At 46.2% G+C, this 16010-nt stretch overlaps 1 protein-coding gene across 7 annotated transcripts in view; it reads right to left on the bottom strand.

Moving 5' to 3' along the window:
* The window catches only part of TANC2 (tetratricopeptide repeat, ankyrin repeat and coiled-coil containing 2), an 848255-nt gene that overhangs the window by 34627 nt on the left and 797618 nt on the right, over positions 1-16010 (bottom strand). For all 7 annotated transcript variants that reach the window (XM_019523590.1, XM_019523591.1, XM_019523592.1 and 4 more), the window contains 2 exons: positions 9351-9484; positions 5316-5439 (listed from right to left, as the gene is read on the bottom strand). In XM_019523590.1, coding sequence (XP_019379135.1) covers positions 5316-5439; positions 9351-9484 — 258 coding nt within the window. The remainder of the gene's footprint in view (positions 1-5315; positions 5440-9350; positions 9485-16010) is intronic.

Below are 16010 nucleotides of genomic sequence, written 5' to 3'. Positions count from 1 at the left end.
GGAAGAGCCTGGCACAGCCCCAGCCCCAGCCCCAGCCCCAGCCCCAGCCCCAGCCCCAGCCTGCAGTGGCAGCTTTCCCTGCTCCGTGCAGATCTGGAGGCATGTGCCCCCAGCCGCACCATTCCTCCTGGGATGTATGCACCTGCCCCCCCGCCCATGCCCCCTGGATGAGCCGTGACTTCATCTGGCTTGCATCAGCTTGGAGCAGGGTGGGCGCAAGGGTCCTGGGAGCTCCATCCCCGGTGGCTTGGCAGCACAGGGACCCCCCGGACGGTGTGGGACTGGGGCTGGGGTCAGGGGAGGCAGCTAGGGCTGGTGAGGGGCTGGAGAGTGGTGGATTCATTGGCACAGGGGCTGCTGGCACTGGACAACAACCCCAAGTGCAGGGGATGAGGCAGCCACACAGACAGAGCAGTAGTACAAGGAGGGCAGTACAGCAACTGAAACAGGCTACCCACAGAGGTGGTGGAATCTCCATCCTTGGAGGCTTTTAAGATCCAGCTAGACTAGGACTTTGGCTGGGATGATATAGTTGGTGATGGTCCTGCTTTGAGCAGGGGGTTGGACTAGATGACCTCCTGAGGTTCCTTCCAACCCTAATTTTGTATTCTATGATTCTACATTCAGGAAGTACAGGGGCACAATACATGTGAATTGGACTTTACTCATTCTCTTATATCCAGTATCAGATCAGCTGGTTTGATCCTCTGCCTCCTTCATTCCTGATTTAACAAACGTTAAGAAATTTTATGTCTGTTAAAAACTGTATTTTAAGCCCTTTCCATGAACTCAACCAATAGCTGCAGTTGGTGCCAAGGGTGCCATTTAGGAAGATGGAAGGATATGACGATTTAAATCTTAACTGGAACAAAAAGAAAAAGGTTGATTAATATGCAAAATGTTAAAGGCTCTAATTCAGCTCTGTCTACTTCATTGAAGCAAACAGTGAGGACCCCTTGGCATATATACCCATAATGGATCATTTGCACCTGAAAGTTTAGAAGTTCTAGAACAGGGGTCTGCAACCTGAAGTTGGCAGGCTGGATTCAGTCCATGAAGAGACTGGATCTGGCTTGTCAGCTCAGGGAACTGGTATCAGGCTCTAGCCAGGGCAACAGAAGAGACATCTCCAGAGTCCTACTGCCTGCCATGTTCAGTTTATTCTCACTGAAACAGCAGAGGTTGCATTTCCTGGGATCCTAATGCCTGCCTTTTTCTATCTAGTCCCCTGATTGCCAAGGAGTACAGGAGTGTGGATAGTGCAGGGTTGCCAACTGTTCATAAATGTAGGGGACAGTCCATAAAAAAAAAAAAAAAAAAACCTGGCTAGAAATGCCTGTCTGTGAAGTCTGTAAAAAAATGGAGCTATCCATAAAAAACTAAGAAACTACCCAGCTTTTCTAAATGCCATCCAGATCCTGGCAAAAGGGTTACATTTATCCTATGTACATGTATCAGTAAAAAAAATGGTTGTCAGTAAAAGGTGTGCAGATTGTCAGAAAAAACCTTCTTGGGTTGGGAACACTGGGCCTGCAGCAGGGGCTAGGTTGTAAGCAGCAGCCCATAGTGACAAAAGGTTGTCAATGGTCTATAATGCAGGTAAATATTTGAAATGGCTTGGGAAATTATGCTGAAGAGTTTTGAATGAATATTTCAGTTAGAAGTTGATAGGTGCAGCTACTTAAAGCAATGAAGAAAACATCCCTTTACAAGTAGGCCTTATTTCAGAGATTTTTGTCTTTTCAGGACAGAAAATACCAGGCGGGATTAGATGCAAAAATTAAAATAAAGATTAATTCTTCCCAAAACAAATAATCAGCCCTCAAAAGGAAGCTGCTCATTTAACTGTTCACATTCGACTTATATAGTCACAGAATATTGACAACATCTCTTACTGAACTGAAGTTGTACAAAAAACTAGAACAGGGGTGTACTTGGTAGCCATGTTAGTCTGAGACAAGACGACCAAGAGTTCTTTTAGAACCAAGAGTTCTAGTTTTTTGTATGTCTTCTTGTCTCAGACTAACATGGCTACCAAGTACACCCCGACCCACGGAAGATGCCGAATTCGTGCCGATTTTAGATTTTAAACTTCAGTGTAGAACAGTAGGAAAGAATTTTTTACCTCCTGCCTGCCATCTGACACCCCCAGGGAAGGAATGCTACCTGATCTACACATCAGAAAGCTACTCAGCATAGCTCACAAAGACACTCTCATAGACTCACAGGGACAGCCTTCTATCTTTAGCTCTCTCTGTGCAAACATCAAGTTTATTTTCTACCTATGGGGACTTTTTACAATGCTGCACCATCTATACTTTTCCCAGAGCCCGATGAAGGGACTTTGACCACAAAAGCTTGTAAGAAAAGGACAATTTTCTTGAGATTTCCCAGTTGGTCTAATAAAAGGTATCATTTTGGAACCAAGAGTTCTAGTTTTTTGTACGTATTCTTGTCTTAGACCAACACGGCTACCAAGTACACTCCTGACTTATTGAACTGATACATTACAAATGTGTGTTTTGGAGATTAATGTGTATTAAATATAAACTCTTTCTTACTGATTTTTTTTGTTTTTAAAGATCATCACTAGCAACTGAAAGTACTCAGCAAAATTTATTTATAGCAGTTAAATTGTCATGACAAGTTTCTCATCTAAAAGCCTGATAAAATGTTTCAGTTGTCATCATCATATACACTAAATTCCTGTCTACACCAGATGCACTGGTGTTAGCAGTGGGGGCAGCTACATGACTGCTGAAAACAGTTTAACAGTGCGCGCATCTACATGTGCATTAGTGAGCCTTTTCCAACACACATTAAATTTAGTACAGGTTTCCGTCGCTTTATGTGGGTTCTGTATGTGTGAATTTCCTCGTATGCAATGACCCTTTTTATACCAAAATATGCAAGGTAAATTCACTCTTATGTGATTGCTGTGGTGGAAGCCTGCAGTCAGCTGCTCTGTGTAGTCCATTGTGGGAGTGACACACACCAAAATATAATCTCCTGTGTGGATCTGTGCTCCTTGCTCGCTGTCTGCAACACGTGTTTCTGTAGTTGCCATCCCCATTATGGCTTCTAACCGTCCTGCTAGCTTATCTCCTAGTCCATCAAAGAAGAGCAAGAGAACTTCACTAACACTGGAGACAAAACTGGAGATTTTGAACTGTGCAGAAGCTGGTGAGGGGCCCTCTGCACTTGGTCATGCATTCAACCTGGGTGAGTCAACCATATGTGCCATCAAGAAGAATGCTGACAACAGAAGGAGTTCTGTGATGCATTCTACACCACGTACTGCCAAGATAGCAGCAAAAGTAAGGAACCAGCTGTTGGAGAAGATGGAGAAGATGCTGGGGATGTGGGTGGAAGATCAGGCCCAGAGGAAGATGAATCTTTCCTCTGTTGCGATAAGGGGTAAGGCCCTGCAAATTTATGGCTGCCTGCTTCAAGAGGATGGTGGCCCTGAAGAGCCCTTCAAGGCTAGTAAGGGCTGGTTTGACAAGTTCCTTCGGTGTATGAACTTGCACAATGTTAAGATGACTGGGGAATCTGCAAGTGGTGATCATGAAGCTGCTGCAAAGTTTTCTGAGGGGCTTCAAGCAATCATAGCTGCGGAGGGGGTACAGTCCTAAGCAAGTTTTCAATGCAGATGTGAGGTACTAAATTAATGCACATTAGGCTGTGCTAATGTGTAGCAGTGCATTTGTGTGCTTTTTTAGTGATGCTTAATGTGCAGTAGACTATTTTACTGAGCATTAGTGTAATGTCATTTTTTATGTGACATTTTAATGATCAGTAAAATAGTCTACTGTGCATTAAAGGTCAAATGTAGACATGCCCAGTAAGTATTAACCTGCATCCTAAAGGGTGGTTGGCCCTATTACCTAAGACCATGTTGAGCCTTGAGATTTGACACTGTCTACTTGCGTAGTTAAACTGTTTCCATTAACCCATTGTTAATACTTATCATCAAGAGGTATATTTCCTAGTGTGGTGAAAAGGCGTCTCTCAGGTTGACAACTGGAGCTTTCACCGTGCACTGTTTGTTAGCATCCAGGCTCCAAAATGAATGCATGGTATCAAGGGTATACACATGTAAATTAGAAAACAAAATGAATAGCCAGGACTAAGGCCACGTCCACTGTACTCTTAGGCATGGGCCAGTGATTCTCAACCAGGGTCCTTTCAGGGTGCCATGAGGTGCCACACAATGTTAGCACCATTACATGTGCAAGCATGATTCATAGAAATTTTGAATAGGAATCCACAGTGTAAAAAAAAACATTCTGCCTTGCTGTGGTCTTTCTTAGTTCTTTGCAACAGAAAAAATGCTCTACTATTTTTTCATAGTAAAAAAAAAGTGGAAACTAAGAGCTGGCATTTTCCAAGGGGGGTGGGGAGGGGGCTGGCTTGAGTCTATTGAGGGCTACTTTGCATCTAGAAAGGTTGAGAATCACTGGCATAGGCAGGTGAACAACTGTATCATCAAAGGACACTGAAACAAGCTGTTAGGATGCAGCTGTTATGCCTGCATAATTCTGTAGCAATACAAGCACAGTAAAAGCTGCTTCAACTTTAATCCTGCTTCATTTAAAGTCAAAGTTAGGGCAATTTAGCTTACCTGTATCACTAGGTTCCTGTACCTGTGAGTTACTGCACAACACCAGATGCCTGTTCCAGAGCAGCAGTTCCCCCTTCCTTTTTAAGCAGCTAATATGCTTGTCCTTGCCCTTATTCTCCTAAAATTTCAAACAACTGCTTTGCAGTCAAAAGCTCCACTAGTGGCAGCAATTTGGAAAGTACTGTTATAGACAAAATGCTAGGAGCCACCAGTATGCCACTGTGATGCCTAGACTAGTTCTGAATAGGGTTAGATGACCTGGTAGGTAAAATTCCAGCCAAGGATCCATACTCAGCCACCACTGCTATATGTGGGGCTATACTGTGGGTTGATGAATTGTAGGAAAAACAGCCTAATGTAGATGGCTTCTAAATTTGGAATAACAATAACTTGAAAGCTGGGAACAGTCTAAGGATTATTTGAGTTAAGGATTATTTCAGAACAGATGCAATAATTTTTGCCTTCTGATATTTAAATGAAAGTTTTCAATGTTTTTCCATGTACTAATTCTAAAAGTTACCAGGAGGGCATTGCATAAAGTCCTCAGAGAACCTGTGGGTGCCAAGTCATGTAGCAAAATTATACTTTTTCGAAACTTCTCCACCAGATGAGAGGTAATCAGCTGTCCAGGAGTTCCTGGGCTTCTTTCAAACACAAAAAGCATAGGTCTAGGCACACATTCAGCTCTAACCTTGTGCAAGTAAGAATTCCACTGTGCTCAGATGCCCTTCTGAAGCAGCCATCATCAAAGGAGTCCGACCCTGCTTGTCTGCCATGTTTACATCAGCACCATGGGTGAGTAAGAGATCGACAATCTGCAAACACACGCGCAGGAGACAGTTTATACAAAGAGGTTCTAATGGGATGAAATGAGAGCTGAGGAAGAGCATTGCTGGGCCCTTGCTTTGGAGCCTTATCCAAACCTTAGGTACAGGAGGAAGGGAATTGCTTCTTTGTGCAGGGGTTTTTGTTTCTGTGGCTAACTGTGGGATCTGGAAAGCCTGGCTCCTGATCTGTTCCCTAGGCTTTATTTGCTATTGTCTTTTAAAGTGATGTGTGGCAGGGGTGGTTCCCAGTACTTGGAAAATGTTCTTGTTTGCATTGGAAATGCTGTAATAACAGTCATGACAGTTCTAACAACCACTGTTCAGTTCATTCCACCATGTTCTCTCTTTCAGGGTGTTGCTACTGCATGCACCAGGACAGACACTGGAGCTTGTAAAGTGTCTATTCATTCTAACTACATAGAATTTTTTCAAAACTTTCAAAACACAGAACCTTTTCTGTTTAACCACAGCAATAACAGTCCATACTTGGAATAACCAAAGCACGCAGCATTGGAAATGAGGGTCTATAGTTTCTAAGGTGACTGATTTTTGATGTCCAAACTGAGACACTTTGAAGAGGCTTCATTTTATGTTCTTAGATTCTGGCCTCTAAAAATCAATCACCTTTATGATACATTTAGGCTAAAACTTTTAGGCCATGTGTAGACGAAACAAGGGGCGTGTGTGCACTACCCTTTAAAGCAGCCTAAATGCTTTTGCAGAGCTTTAATGGTGTTGGTGTTTGCATGCCTCAGCAGTGTATTGTGTATTAATTCCAGCTGCTGTAGGAAATTTGGCAGTGTAATGTGCCTTAAATGACTTGAGGCGCAGCAAACTAGAACTCCTGAGGAGTTTTAGTTTGCTGCCACTACAGCTGCAAGCCTAGCACCAGGCTCCATGCAGCTCCGCGGTGCTGCAGGAAGCCCTGTAGGCAGCCTGGCAGCAGCCTGGGAAGGCAGGCTCCACACAAGAAAAGTGGTGAGCCCTATTTTCTTTTTTTCCGCCCCCTGGAGCCTGTCTACCATGCAGAGGGGTTGCTGCTTCCCTTTGTGGCTGTGATGCCCCCTGGCACCACCTGAGTCGGGTGCCTGCATGCAGGTGCTGGCAGGGGGCAGGCCACTGCTGCCGTGGAGGGAAGCACCAAGCCCCCCTCTCCCCCCCCAAGCCCAGGGACCATTCTCCCCACTGGCAGCTTGCCCTCCCCTCCCCGCTGCCGGAGAGGCAGGTAAATCAAGTGTGTGCACGACACAGGGGTTTAACTGGCTCTAAATTGAAGCAGTGGTTTTAAAAACCCACCACTTCAATTTAGGGCCCCCGTTTCATCTACACATGCCCTTAGAGAGCAAGTCAAAAGCCTGGTGACATTAGTGAGTTGTGCTGCCATATACAAAGTTGGTATGGGGCTTTTGCTCTCCATTGGCAATACTAGACAGTAGAGTCCTGGTGTGGTTACCCATGTGTAGGTTGACTAGAGGGTGGAGTCTTTTAGAACAGGGTTTAATCAACTGGTGGGACGTGAAGGTCTAGGTGGGACTTAGGTCGTGGCAGCGAAACCATACGTGCCATGGCGGGACTTCCGGTTTCACTTTTGCACGCTTCGATCGGCCACTGGGGGCCCCCCCCACACTTGACTGCCCTCTGGGGAATCCCCTCACCGCTCATTGATTTTTTGACCTTACATAGGTGGGACATAAGGTGCAAAAGTTTGAGAACCGCTGTTCTAGAACATCTGAACTCCTAACCGTAATGATGTCATGACCTACTTTTAAAAGTTGAGCAGGCACAGTGAGTTGTTTGTTTGAAGGCCAAGTTGTTTGTCTGATAACCAGGGGAACATGACAGTTAGGACTGTTATGCTAATGAGTTATTATGGACTACTGTGACAGTTCGATTTGTATGGTCCTTACTGTGATTGACTTTGATTGACAGCAATCAGAGATTAACGACTGGATCTCCATTTGATGGACAGGCAGCGTGATTTGGCCATTATAAAAGACTGTCCAGTGCAGGGTCAGTAGGCTCTCTGGGGTCCATAGCGGCTTTTCGGGGTCGTTGTCAACGGGGTGGATCTCGCTGAGGCTTGTTCTGTCTCGTGCTCTCTCCCTCTTTGATTGACGTGTGTGACTAAATGTGCGAGTACAACTAGCATAGAACTGACTCAGCGTTTGAGTTGTGTTGGTTGTTTGGAACCCAGGGTTTATTGTCGAGCAAGTAAGAGCAGTGTGGGTGGCACAGTGTTCAGGAGCAATGACAGGAGGTTCCTGATCACCTGAGCGCTTGCCAGCCACTCAACTGTGTCATCGTGTCACACTGGTTGGGTAAAATATCACCCCTCTCTTTTCTGAGGTGCTCAATACCTACCTGAAGGAACAGCATAGAAATCTCTAGGGGTGTGAGGCTGCAAAGCAGGCCTTCCCTGTCCGTCAGCTCTCTAAGGTGATATAGTCTGCCACTAGGGTGGCCATTTGTCCAGTTTTATAGAGGACAGTCCGGTTTTCTGGTCCTCTCTCCTCTATTCATATGAAATCAGGTGACTATGTCCTGTATTTTTCACCACTCACCCCCCACAACTGCCGACACTGCTGTGGCTGCCTGCGGGAACTCCCGGCTTGCTGTTACCATACCCCCGCCACCAACACTGCCATCACTGCCTGCGGGAGCTCACCATGTCCCCCCAGCCTCAGGAGGCATGCAACATTCATAGTGTTGGTGACAGTTGTACTAAATGCAACTGCCCTCTATTCTTGAGGTACCTCGATGGCCACCCTACCTGCCATCTAGGGTGACAGATTGCTGTTAGGTTCGTTACCTGTATATTGTCTGTATAGTGTTTATAATACTGTTGTTATAATACTTTGTTGTAGTTGCTTCTTGTCATTATATACTCTTGTTGTTAAATTTTACATTTGTGTGCATGAAGTTTCCATTGATAGTGTTTGTACCTCTGGTCGGGGCTGGGCAGTAGACCAATTTCCAGAGGGGATTTAACTGTTTGGTGTCCCTCAAATCTAATAGGGAAGTTGGTACAGTATAGAAGCTTAACAACCCTCTGAGTGTATTTGAGAACATGGGTGGGTGCCTGAAGTGGTCCATGGGGTTCTCTGTTTTATTGTTGTGTCCTTGCCATCTTTTCTCCGCTCATCACTATGTCTGTGACAATCTTGAGAATTCAGAAAAGGTGGCCTTGCAGTTTGCACAGATGACTAGAAAGAAGATTGCAAGCTAAAATGAAGGTGTCTATGTGCAACTAAATTTCCATTGGTGTGGCATAGGGGTTAGGAGCTACTGTTCTGAGGTTAATGTCATGGACACTCAGGATATACACACAGGCCCAAAATGTAAGCATATATGGAATGTATATATGCAATTACATGGTTGGTAATTGGAACAGCTAATTTTTGATCAGCCACTGCCTCTGAGATGCCCTAGCAGTGGGGTAGCTGGAGAAATGCCCAGCTTTGAATGTCTGGCACACTAGCTATCAAAGTTAAAGCAGAAAAAAGGGATAACAAAATCAGAGGGGCAAAAATAACCTATTAACAGAACTCAAAAGCATTCCATCCACTGCTGACAAACACTCCTGATAGCACAGTCATTTATCAAAGTCTATCAGCTATAAACCTGGCCACAACAAGAGCTAGGAAACGTTAACATCCAATACAAGAACATGTGTGAGACCATGACACTATGTTTAGCTATGGTCAAATTCTTTAATATCCTATCTAGACCATTTCCACAGAGGGCAGGAGCATTCCCTCCCTTTCCATCTCTCTCTCGAATAATAGTGTGAGAGATTGTCCAGAACTGTAGCTGTGAAGTTTCTAATGGTTTGGACTCTCATGGACTTTCCCATTACAGTGGGAAACGACACTGGAGGATTTTGTAATGTCCCACTTTACCTGCCAGTGGCCTTGTCTCACTGCACTGAACAGTGGAACTACTCCACGTCGATTGGGCTGTGCCACAGCTGCTCCTTGCTCCAGAAGCAGCCGACAAACATCCAGCTTACCCCGTCCTGCAGCAGCTGTTAGGGCTGAAGGAAAAGAGAGAGAAGACATTTGGAGTTACTTTTCTCACTAATGAGAACATGCAACTGCTTTGTTACTTTCCATCAGTAAATAAAATGTGATTTAAGTTCAAAAGATTTTCTTTCGATTTTGCCAAGTGCAAGGAGCAGCTCAGCTGGGTATTTGAATATTACAGTGAAATAAGAAAAAAACCCAATAAAAACAAATGAAAAACAGTCATACAAAGCCAGGATCACCAAGGAATTGATCCTGTAAGAAGAAAGCCTGCCAGGCTCGTTTGTGGAAATTTGTGCATGCAAGTGATTTCTGCCTGTAATGTCAAATCCATGTTTCTTTTCTTGCTTGCCCCTCCAGAACATCAGCATTTTCCTCTTATTCTCACATTTTCCAGTGTTTTACCAGTCCCTCCTTAGGCTCTCACGATGAGCGGAGTTAAGAAGAAAGTCCTATCAAGATAGCCTGAATATTAAAGTAATTGCATTTGGTGCCTACATGCCAACACAATGATGATTGTAGGCAGGATGAAGAAAGAGAAAAGACAGATAGAGAGCCAGAGACTAGAACACATACTGCTCCTAATCCTCACTAGTCATTTATGTTGTATTTGCAAAGTTCAATTCTTTTTGCAAAGGCACATCCTGATTCATAGAAGTTGAATGATATATGACAAAAACCCTCATCATTTTCATCAGGTTATGAAGAATGTCTGCAGTAATCATCAGATAATTTACTGGTCTGAGTAACTAAGAAATTCAAGGCAGCACCACATGAAACAGTTTGCAGTGTCATGTGAAATCCTACACACCTCCCCTTTCACCTCCTGCAGTTCTTCTGCAAAGTGGATCACATGAGCCAGTGATTCTAACCCTGCATACACCACTGCTTGGGAACAATTTTAGTAGCAAACGCAAACTGCTGGGCACGCACTTTCTTTATATGCACTTTAAAGCCTTTCCATGAAGTTTAAGTTGCACTTTACTACATCACCAGGGAACTTAAATATCTGAGCTTCTTGAAGGAAGAAGAGAGAGAGAAGCAGGGAGGTGGGGGGGCAGTGCAGAGGAGCAGGGCTTATTGAAAGGCTGTTTCTTGCCAGCTGGAAGCTAGTGAAGTTTGTGGTTGTCCTTGTCAGGACTAGTGTAAAGCAGCATTATTCAGATGGGGATTTTTATTTTTAATATCCCATTTTAGTCTGTAAATCTTTGAAACTCCATCAAGGAAACAATTGGAAAGCAAGCCTAACATGCATACGCTCAAACATTCTTCAATTTAAATGCTAATTCTGGCCTTTGTTTCTGGGCCAGGCCAGAATCCACCAACAAATGCCTTTTTATGCAAAACCAAAAATTACCTTTAATTTTCAATATTACAAATGCTCTGGGTAACATGAACATTCCCCTTCCTGACAAAATGTGCATTGTAAACTCTGACAGCATGGCTGGGTTAGAAAAGGTGCATTCAATTTGAAAATAGATATTAGTGTAGGACTTGTCTTTTACTAGTCTTCAGTATTAATTTTAGATTTTTCAGTTCCTCCCTCCCCTCCTCAACTTCATGCATATTTCAGCAAAGCTCCTCTGGCTCGGTGCTCCACTGCTTCTAGCCGGAGTCTGAGCAGAAGGTGGGAGTCTATTTCTAGCAGATCTAGCTTGTTTATTCTTTGAAGTTTGTTTCTGTGGGATGGCTGATTAAGAGATGCTGATGGGTTTCCAACTGCAACACTGTTAATGGTGGTGAATACAGTCACTTCCAAATGCATTTTATTTTGCTCTCCCTTGGGCTGGAGAGGCACCAAAGAACAGCCTATCAAAAAACAGAACACCATACTGTCAAACCCATAGTCTTATGTGTAGCTGATGTTGAGATCCATGTGGATCTCAACATCAGCTACACATTCAGAAGACAGCCTGTCTGGTGGTACATGGTCACTTGCTGGACTTTTCCTACCTCTTTAACTACGCACCTTCTACCTCTCTTTCTACTTCTGCACTCTTCAGCCATCTTGACTGGGTATCACCTACCTGCTTTAATGCTGATATGCATCCAGGGGCTACTATGCAACACTCTACCTTTTAGGGAGTTAATACACACGTGTACTATGCCCAGTCACTGAGCAGTCATGCCTTGCTGCTCCAGCACTGTCCCATGCTGAAGCCTGGGATTTAGAATCATAGAAAAGTAGGAGTGGAAGAGTCTGTAGGAGGTCATCTAGTTCGGTCATTGTAATCTTATTGGGGTTCTGGGATGAAATGACCCAGCTTGCATTTGAGGTGGGCCAGCACTAGCTGCTACCCCCACCACTACTCCTCCCCACTGCTTGGCCACCTGGGTGGAACCCCCACCACTAGAATGCCACCAAAGGCTCCATCTCCATGGGCTTCATCTAATGGCTCCATGGGCCATAGGTTGCTGACTCTTGGTCTAGTCCAACCCCTGCGCCAGGTAGGATCATACCCACCTAAATCATTTTAGACAAGTAGCTGTCTACCTGTTCTTAAAACTGGCAAAATCATCCTTTACCTTGCCAAAGGTAAAGCAAGCAGAGAAGGGCGCTATCAATGCCCTGTCACTGCACAGTTAAGAAGAAGTTTGTTAAACTATGCTTGAGATCCACAATCAGTAGACTTCATTGCCCCCTAAGAAGACCATGTCCCAGCCCCTCTGAAGTCTGATCACCAACCAACTACGTCTAGTCCAGGGGCAGGCAATTATTTTGGGCAGAGGGCCGCTTATCGAGTTTTGGCTAGACATTGAGGGCTGCATGGGTAGGCCCGCCCCTTGACAGGGGCCCCACCCCCTGGTCGCCATCTTGGGACCACAAGTCCCACCCCCTAACCCCAGAATTTTGCCACCAGAAGTCCTTTCCCTTGCCCCCCAGAATTACTCCTTTCAGCAAGGTCCATCTCTGAACCAGAAAAATACCAAATTATAGTCTAAAAAAATCAAATGTGTACTACAACATTCATTAATTTCATTAAAAAAATATATTTTTGTCCTGATTTACATGTATTTGTAGTGTACGTACAGGTGATAGTATAATAGCAGGGTTCCCAGCTGCAAGGCAGGGGCTGGCACCCCACAGTGCAGAAGCCAGCCCAGCGTGCCCTTCCCCTCACCTGCATGGCAGGACCTGGCTCAGCCCCTCCTTACCTGCAGGCTGGCAGAAGCCAGCCCAGCCTCCCTTCCCCTCACCGTAAACCAGACCCATCCCACAAGACAGGACCTGGCCCACCCCATCAAGCCCGTATGGCAGCAAAAACTGGCCAACCCCCTCCTCCCCACCCCCTTTCCCTCACTGGCGCCAACATGACCCTGCCCATCCCAGCTTGCCCCCCGTGGCATGGCAGAAGCTGGCCCAGGCCCAGCTTTCCCTCACTGGTGCCAGCTCGGCCCCTCTGGTGCTGCTGGACCTGTCCCTCCCCAAGCAGCAGGCAGCTCAGCTTGCTCAGCCACGGTTTTTCCTCTCTGGTGCCAACCTGGCAGCACCTGTCCTGTCCCGAGCAGCATGCAGCAAAACTGGCCTACTTGCAGCTTTTCCACTTCACTCCTGTCATGGCTGGGACAAAGAGTCAGGAGGCTCAGCCACTGCTTTTCTTTGCTAGTGCTGACCCGGCTGGGCCCAGCCCATCCTGAATGGCATGCGGCCAAAGTAGGCCCCAACTGTGGCTTCCCCGTGTGCCACTCGGGACGGGCCTGGCTGAGTCAGCACCAGCCAGGAGAAGCTGTGGCTGAGCCACGTGCTGAATGGGACCAGCCCAGCTTGGCTGGAGTGGCACATGGCTCAGCTCCGCTTTCCCCTTCCTTGTGCCTGTTCTGGACAGTCCCAAGAAGCACGCAGCTCACCCACCACTTCTCCTCCTTGGTGCTGCTCGGGATGGGATGGGCCTGGCTGGGTTGGCATTGGTGAGAAGATGCAGCAGCTGAGCTGTGTGCTGCTTGGGCCCAGCTGGGTTGGCACCACGGAGGGAAAGCCATGGCTGGGCCAACTTTGCTGCGTGCTGCTCAGGACAGGACGGGCTGGTCCCAAGCGGCACACAGCAAAGCAGCATGTGGATCAGCCAGCTCAGCCATGTCTTTCCCTCTCTTGTGCCGACCTGGCCTGGCCCAAGTAGCACGTGGCAAAGTCGCAGCTTCCCCTTACCTCTGCCCACCCATCCTGAGTGGCATGTGGCAAAGCTGGCCCAGCAGCACACAGCGAAGTCAGCTCAGCTGCTGCTACCCCTTCCAGGTGCCAGCCCGGCCCAGCCCAAGCAGCACAGTGCAGCATGGTAGAAGCCCACACAGCAGCTGCTTTTCCTTACCTGGGTGGTAGGAGCCTGTCCAGTCCCATGCAGCGAGGCAGAAGCTGGCCCAGGCACCCCTTCCCCTCACTGATGCCACAGGATCTGGACCAGACCCTCCTGCCCCTCTCAAGCTGCATACCTGGCCTGACCTAGGGGTAGGGTGAGGCCAGCTGGGTTGGGCTGAGGTCAGGGTTGGTTGCCTTGCAGCCAGAACCCTAGTAAACAGCCCTAGGTGCCTGCAGCCGCCATTGCTAGGGGTCTGAAGGGGCTCCGCAGGCCGTAAGGAAGTACCTGGTGGGCTAGATCTGGCCCATGGGCCATATTTTGCCTGCCCCTGTTCTAGTTACTAATTCAACAAATGAAAAACAGTAGGACCAGGAACCTAACCAGTCTGTAGTAAGAGACAGGTGCTCTGGCTGGATTATAAGGACAGAATTTTATTCCTCTTTGTGATAAATGAAACTCACAGTGGTATTTTTTACACTTATGCACAATTTGGGTGGCATTCTATTGCCATTCTGGTTGTCCAGGTGTCCAGACCTGGCCATGTAGGTGGCATTTTTGGTTGTTTAAGTGCCAAAAATACCACTTACAAGCAGGCTAGAATTCTATTGCTGGATGCACTTCCATATGCACATGGACCACTATGGACAGCTACAAAGACATGTAGACTGAGCATGCACAGTAGCAGCCAGGGCACATGCTGTATTTACTTGAATACAAGACAAGGTTTTCCCACCCAATCAGTATGGGGGAAAAAAGCCACATTTGCATACAAGGAAACCACATTAAATATATTGGCTTTCTTTGAACTGCTGCTAAAAGCAGCATGTACTCAGTAATGGAAACCAACTATGAAACAGATTAAATACAGTCAACACTGAACATAACTATAAAGTCATGGCCCATAAAGGGCAAACATGCTAATGAAAACCTTTTTGTTAAATAAATTTTATTAAAAACACACTTGTCACCCTATACTTACAAAGCTACACATATTGAGTGTCCTTGTTCTACCAAGACTTCACATCCCAGAAGCAACTACATATCAGAAACATAGAGCTGCATATATTAAACCCTTTCACAACGTATCCCACAAAAGAACAAACCATGATAAAACTTTGTCTTTGTACTGAACCCCATGAAAAAGTGTTACTTCAGTAACCACCTGCAACTCTCTGCCCCTCCCATCAGTCGTCTCAGTAGGTTTAGTGAAACAATTGTGTCCAATCCTTCTTCTTCCACTTCTTCTCTGCCTCTTCCTCTCCAATCTCTTCCTTGTCCTGATCGATGTAGTATTTCAGTTCAAGCAGCCCCAGCTTCAGGTATACTTTTTCAGTGAAAGCCAACCCGTTAAACATCCAGAGGTTTCTTACTTCCTAAAACTAGTTTTAAAACATGCTAATAAAGTCCTTAATAACATTTCTTTAAGTCCCTTTAGTATGAGTCCATATAGTACCATCTCCTGTGCTAACGACAGGTTTATTTTGGTGACACTCAGAAAGCAATGGACCATTCCCCACACCTCCTTTGCGGATGTACATTCCCAAAATACATATCCCACCATTTGTTCTTCCCTCCACCTCTCCCTTGGGCACCCTGATGAGCTTGTTAAGCCTCATCTGTGTTGCACTTCTCCCACTGGTGAGGTATTTCTTACAACCATCCATGATGAGTCAGCCGATTAGTGTTTTAGTTGTTTACCCACCACCACTCCCCACACCTTCTTCACTTCACTTCACATTCCCTCACAGAGTGCTGAAGGAATTAGCTGAGGTCATTGCGGGACCCCTGGCACGGCTGTACGAGCACTCGTGGTGCTCTGGTGTGGTGCCAGAGGACTGGAAGAGGGCCAACGTGGTTCCCATCTTCAAAAAAGGGAGGAAGGAGGACCCAGGAAACTATAACCAGCTAGTCTTACCTCTATCCTGGGCAAGCTTTTTGAGAGAATTATCCTGGCACATGTCCACAAAGGGCCAGCAGGGGAGATTATGCTTAGGGGCAACCAACACAGGTTCATTAGAGGCAAGTCCTGTCAGACCAACCTGGTGGCCTTCTACGACCAGGTCACCAAATCCTTAGATGCAGGTGTAGCAGTGGACATAGTCTTTCTGGACTTTTGGAAGACCTTCGACATTGTCTCTCACCCCGTTCTCATTAAGAAACTGGGGGACTGTGGTGTCAACACCTACACAGTCAAATGGGTCGCCAACTGGCTGGAGGGCCGCACCCAGAGAGTGGTGGTGGA

This window comes from Gavialis gangeticus, unplaced genomic scaffold, assembly GCF_001723915.1.
Source record: "Gavialis gangeticus isolate Ggan-Ray unplaced genomic scaffold, GavGan_comp1, whole genome shotgun sequence".
In the NCBI taxonomy this organism is placed as follows: domain Eukaryota; kingdom Metazoa; phylum Chordata; order Crocodylia; family Gavialidae; genus Gavialis; species Gavialis gangeticus.
The sequence above is the reverse complement of the archived record's forward strand: the minus strand, read 5'-3'. Positions and strand labels throughout refer to the sequence as shown.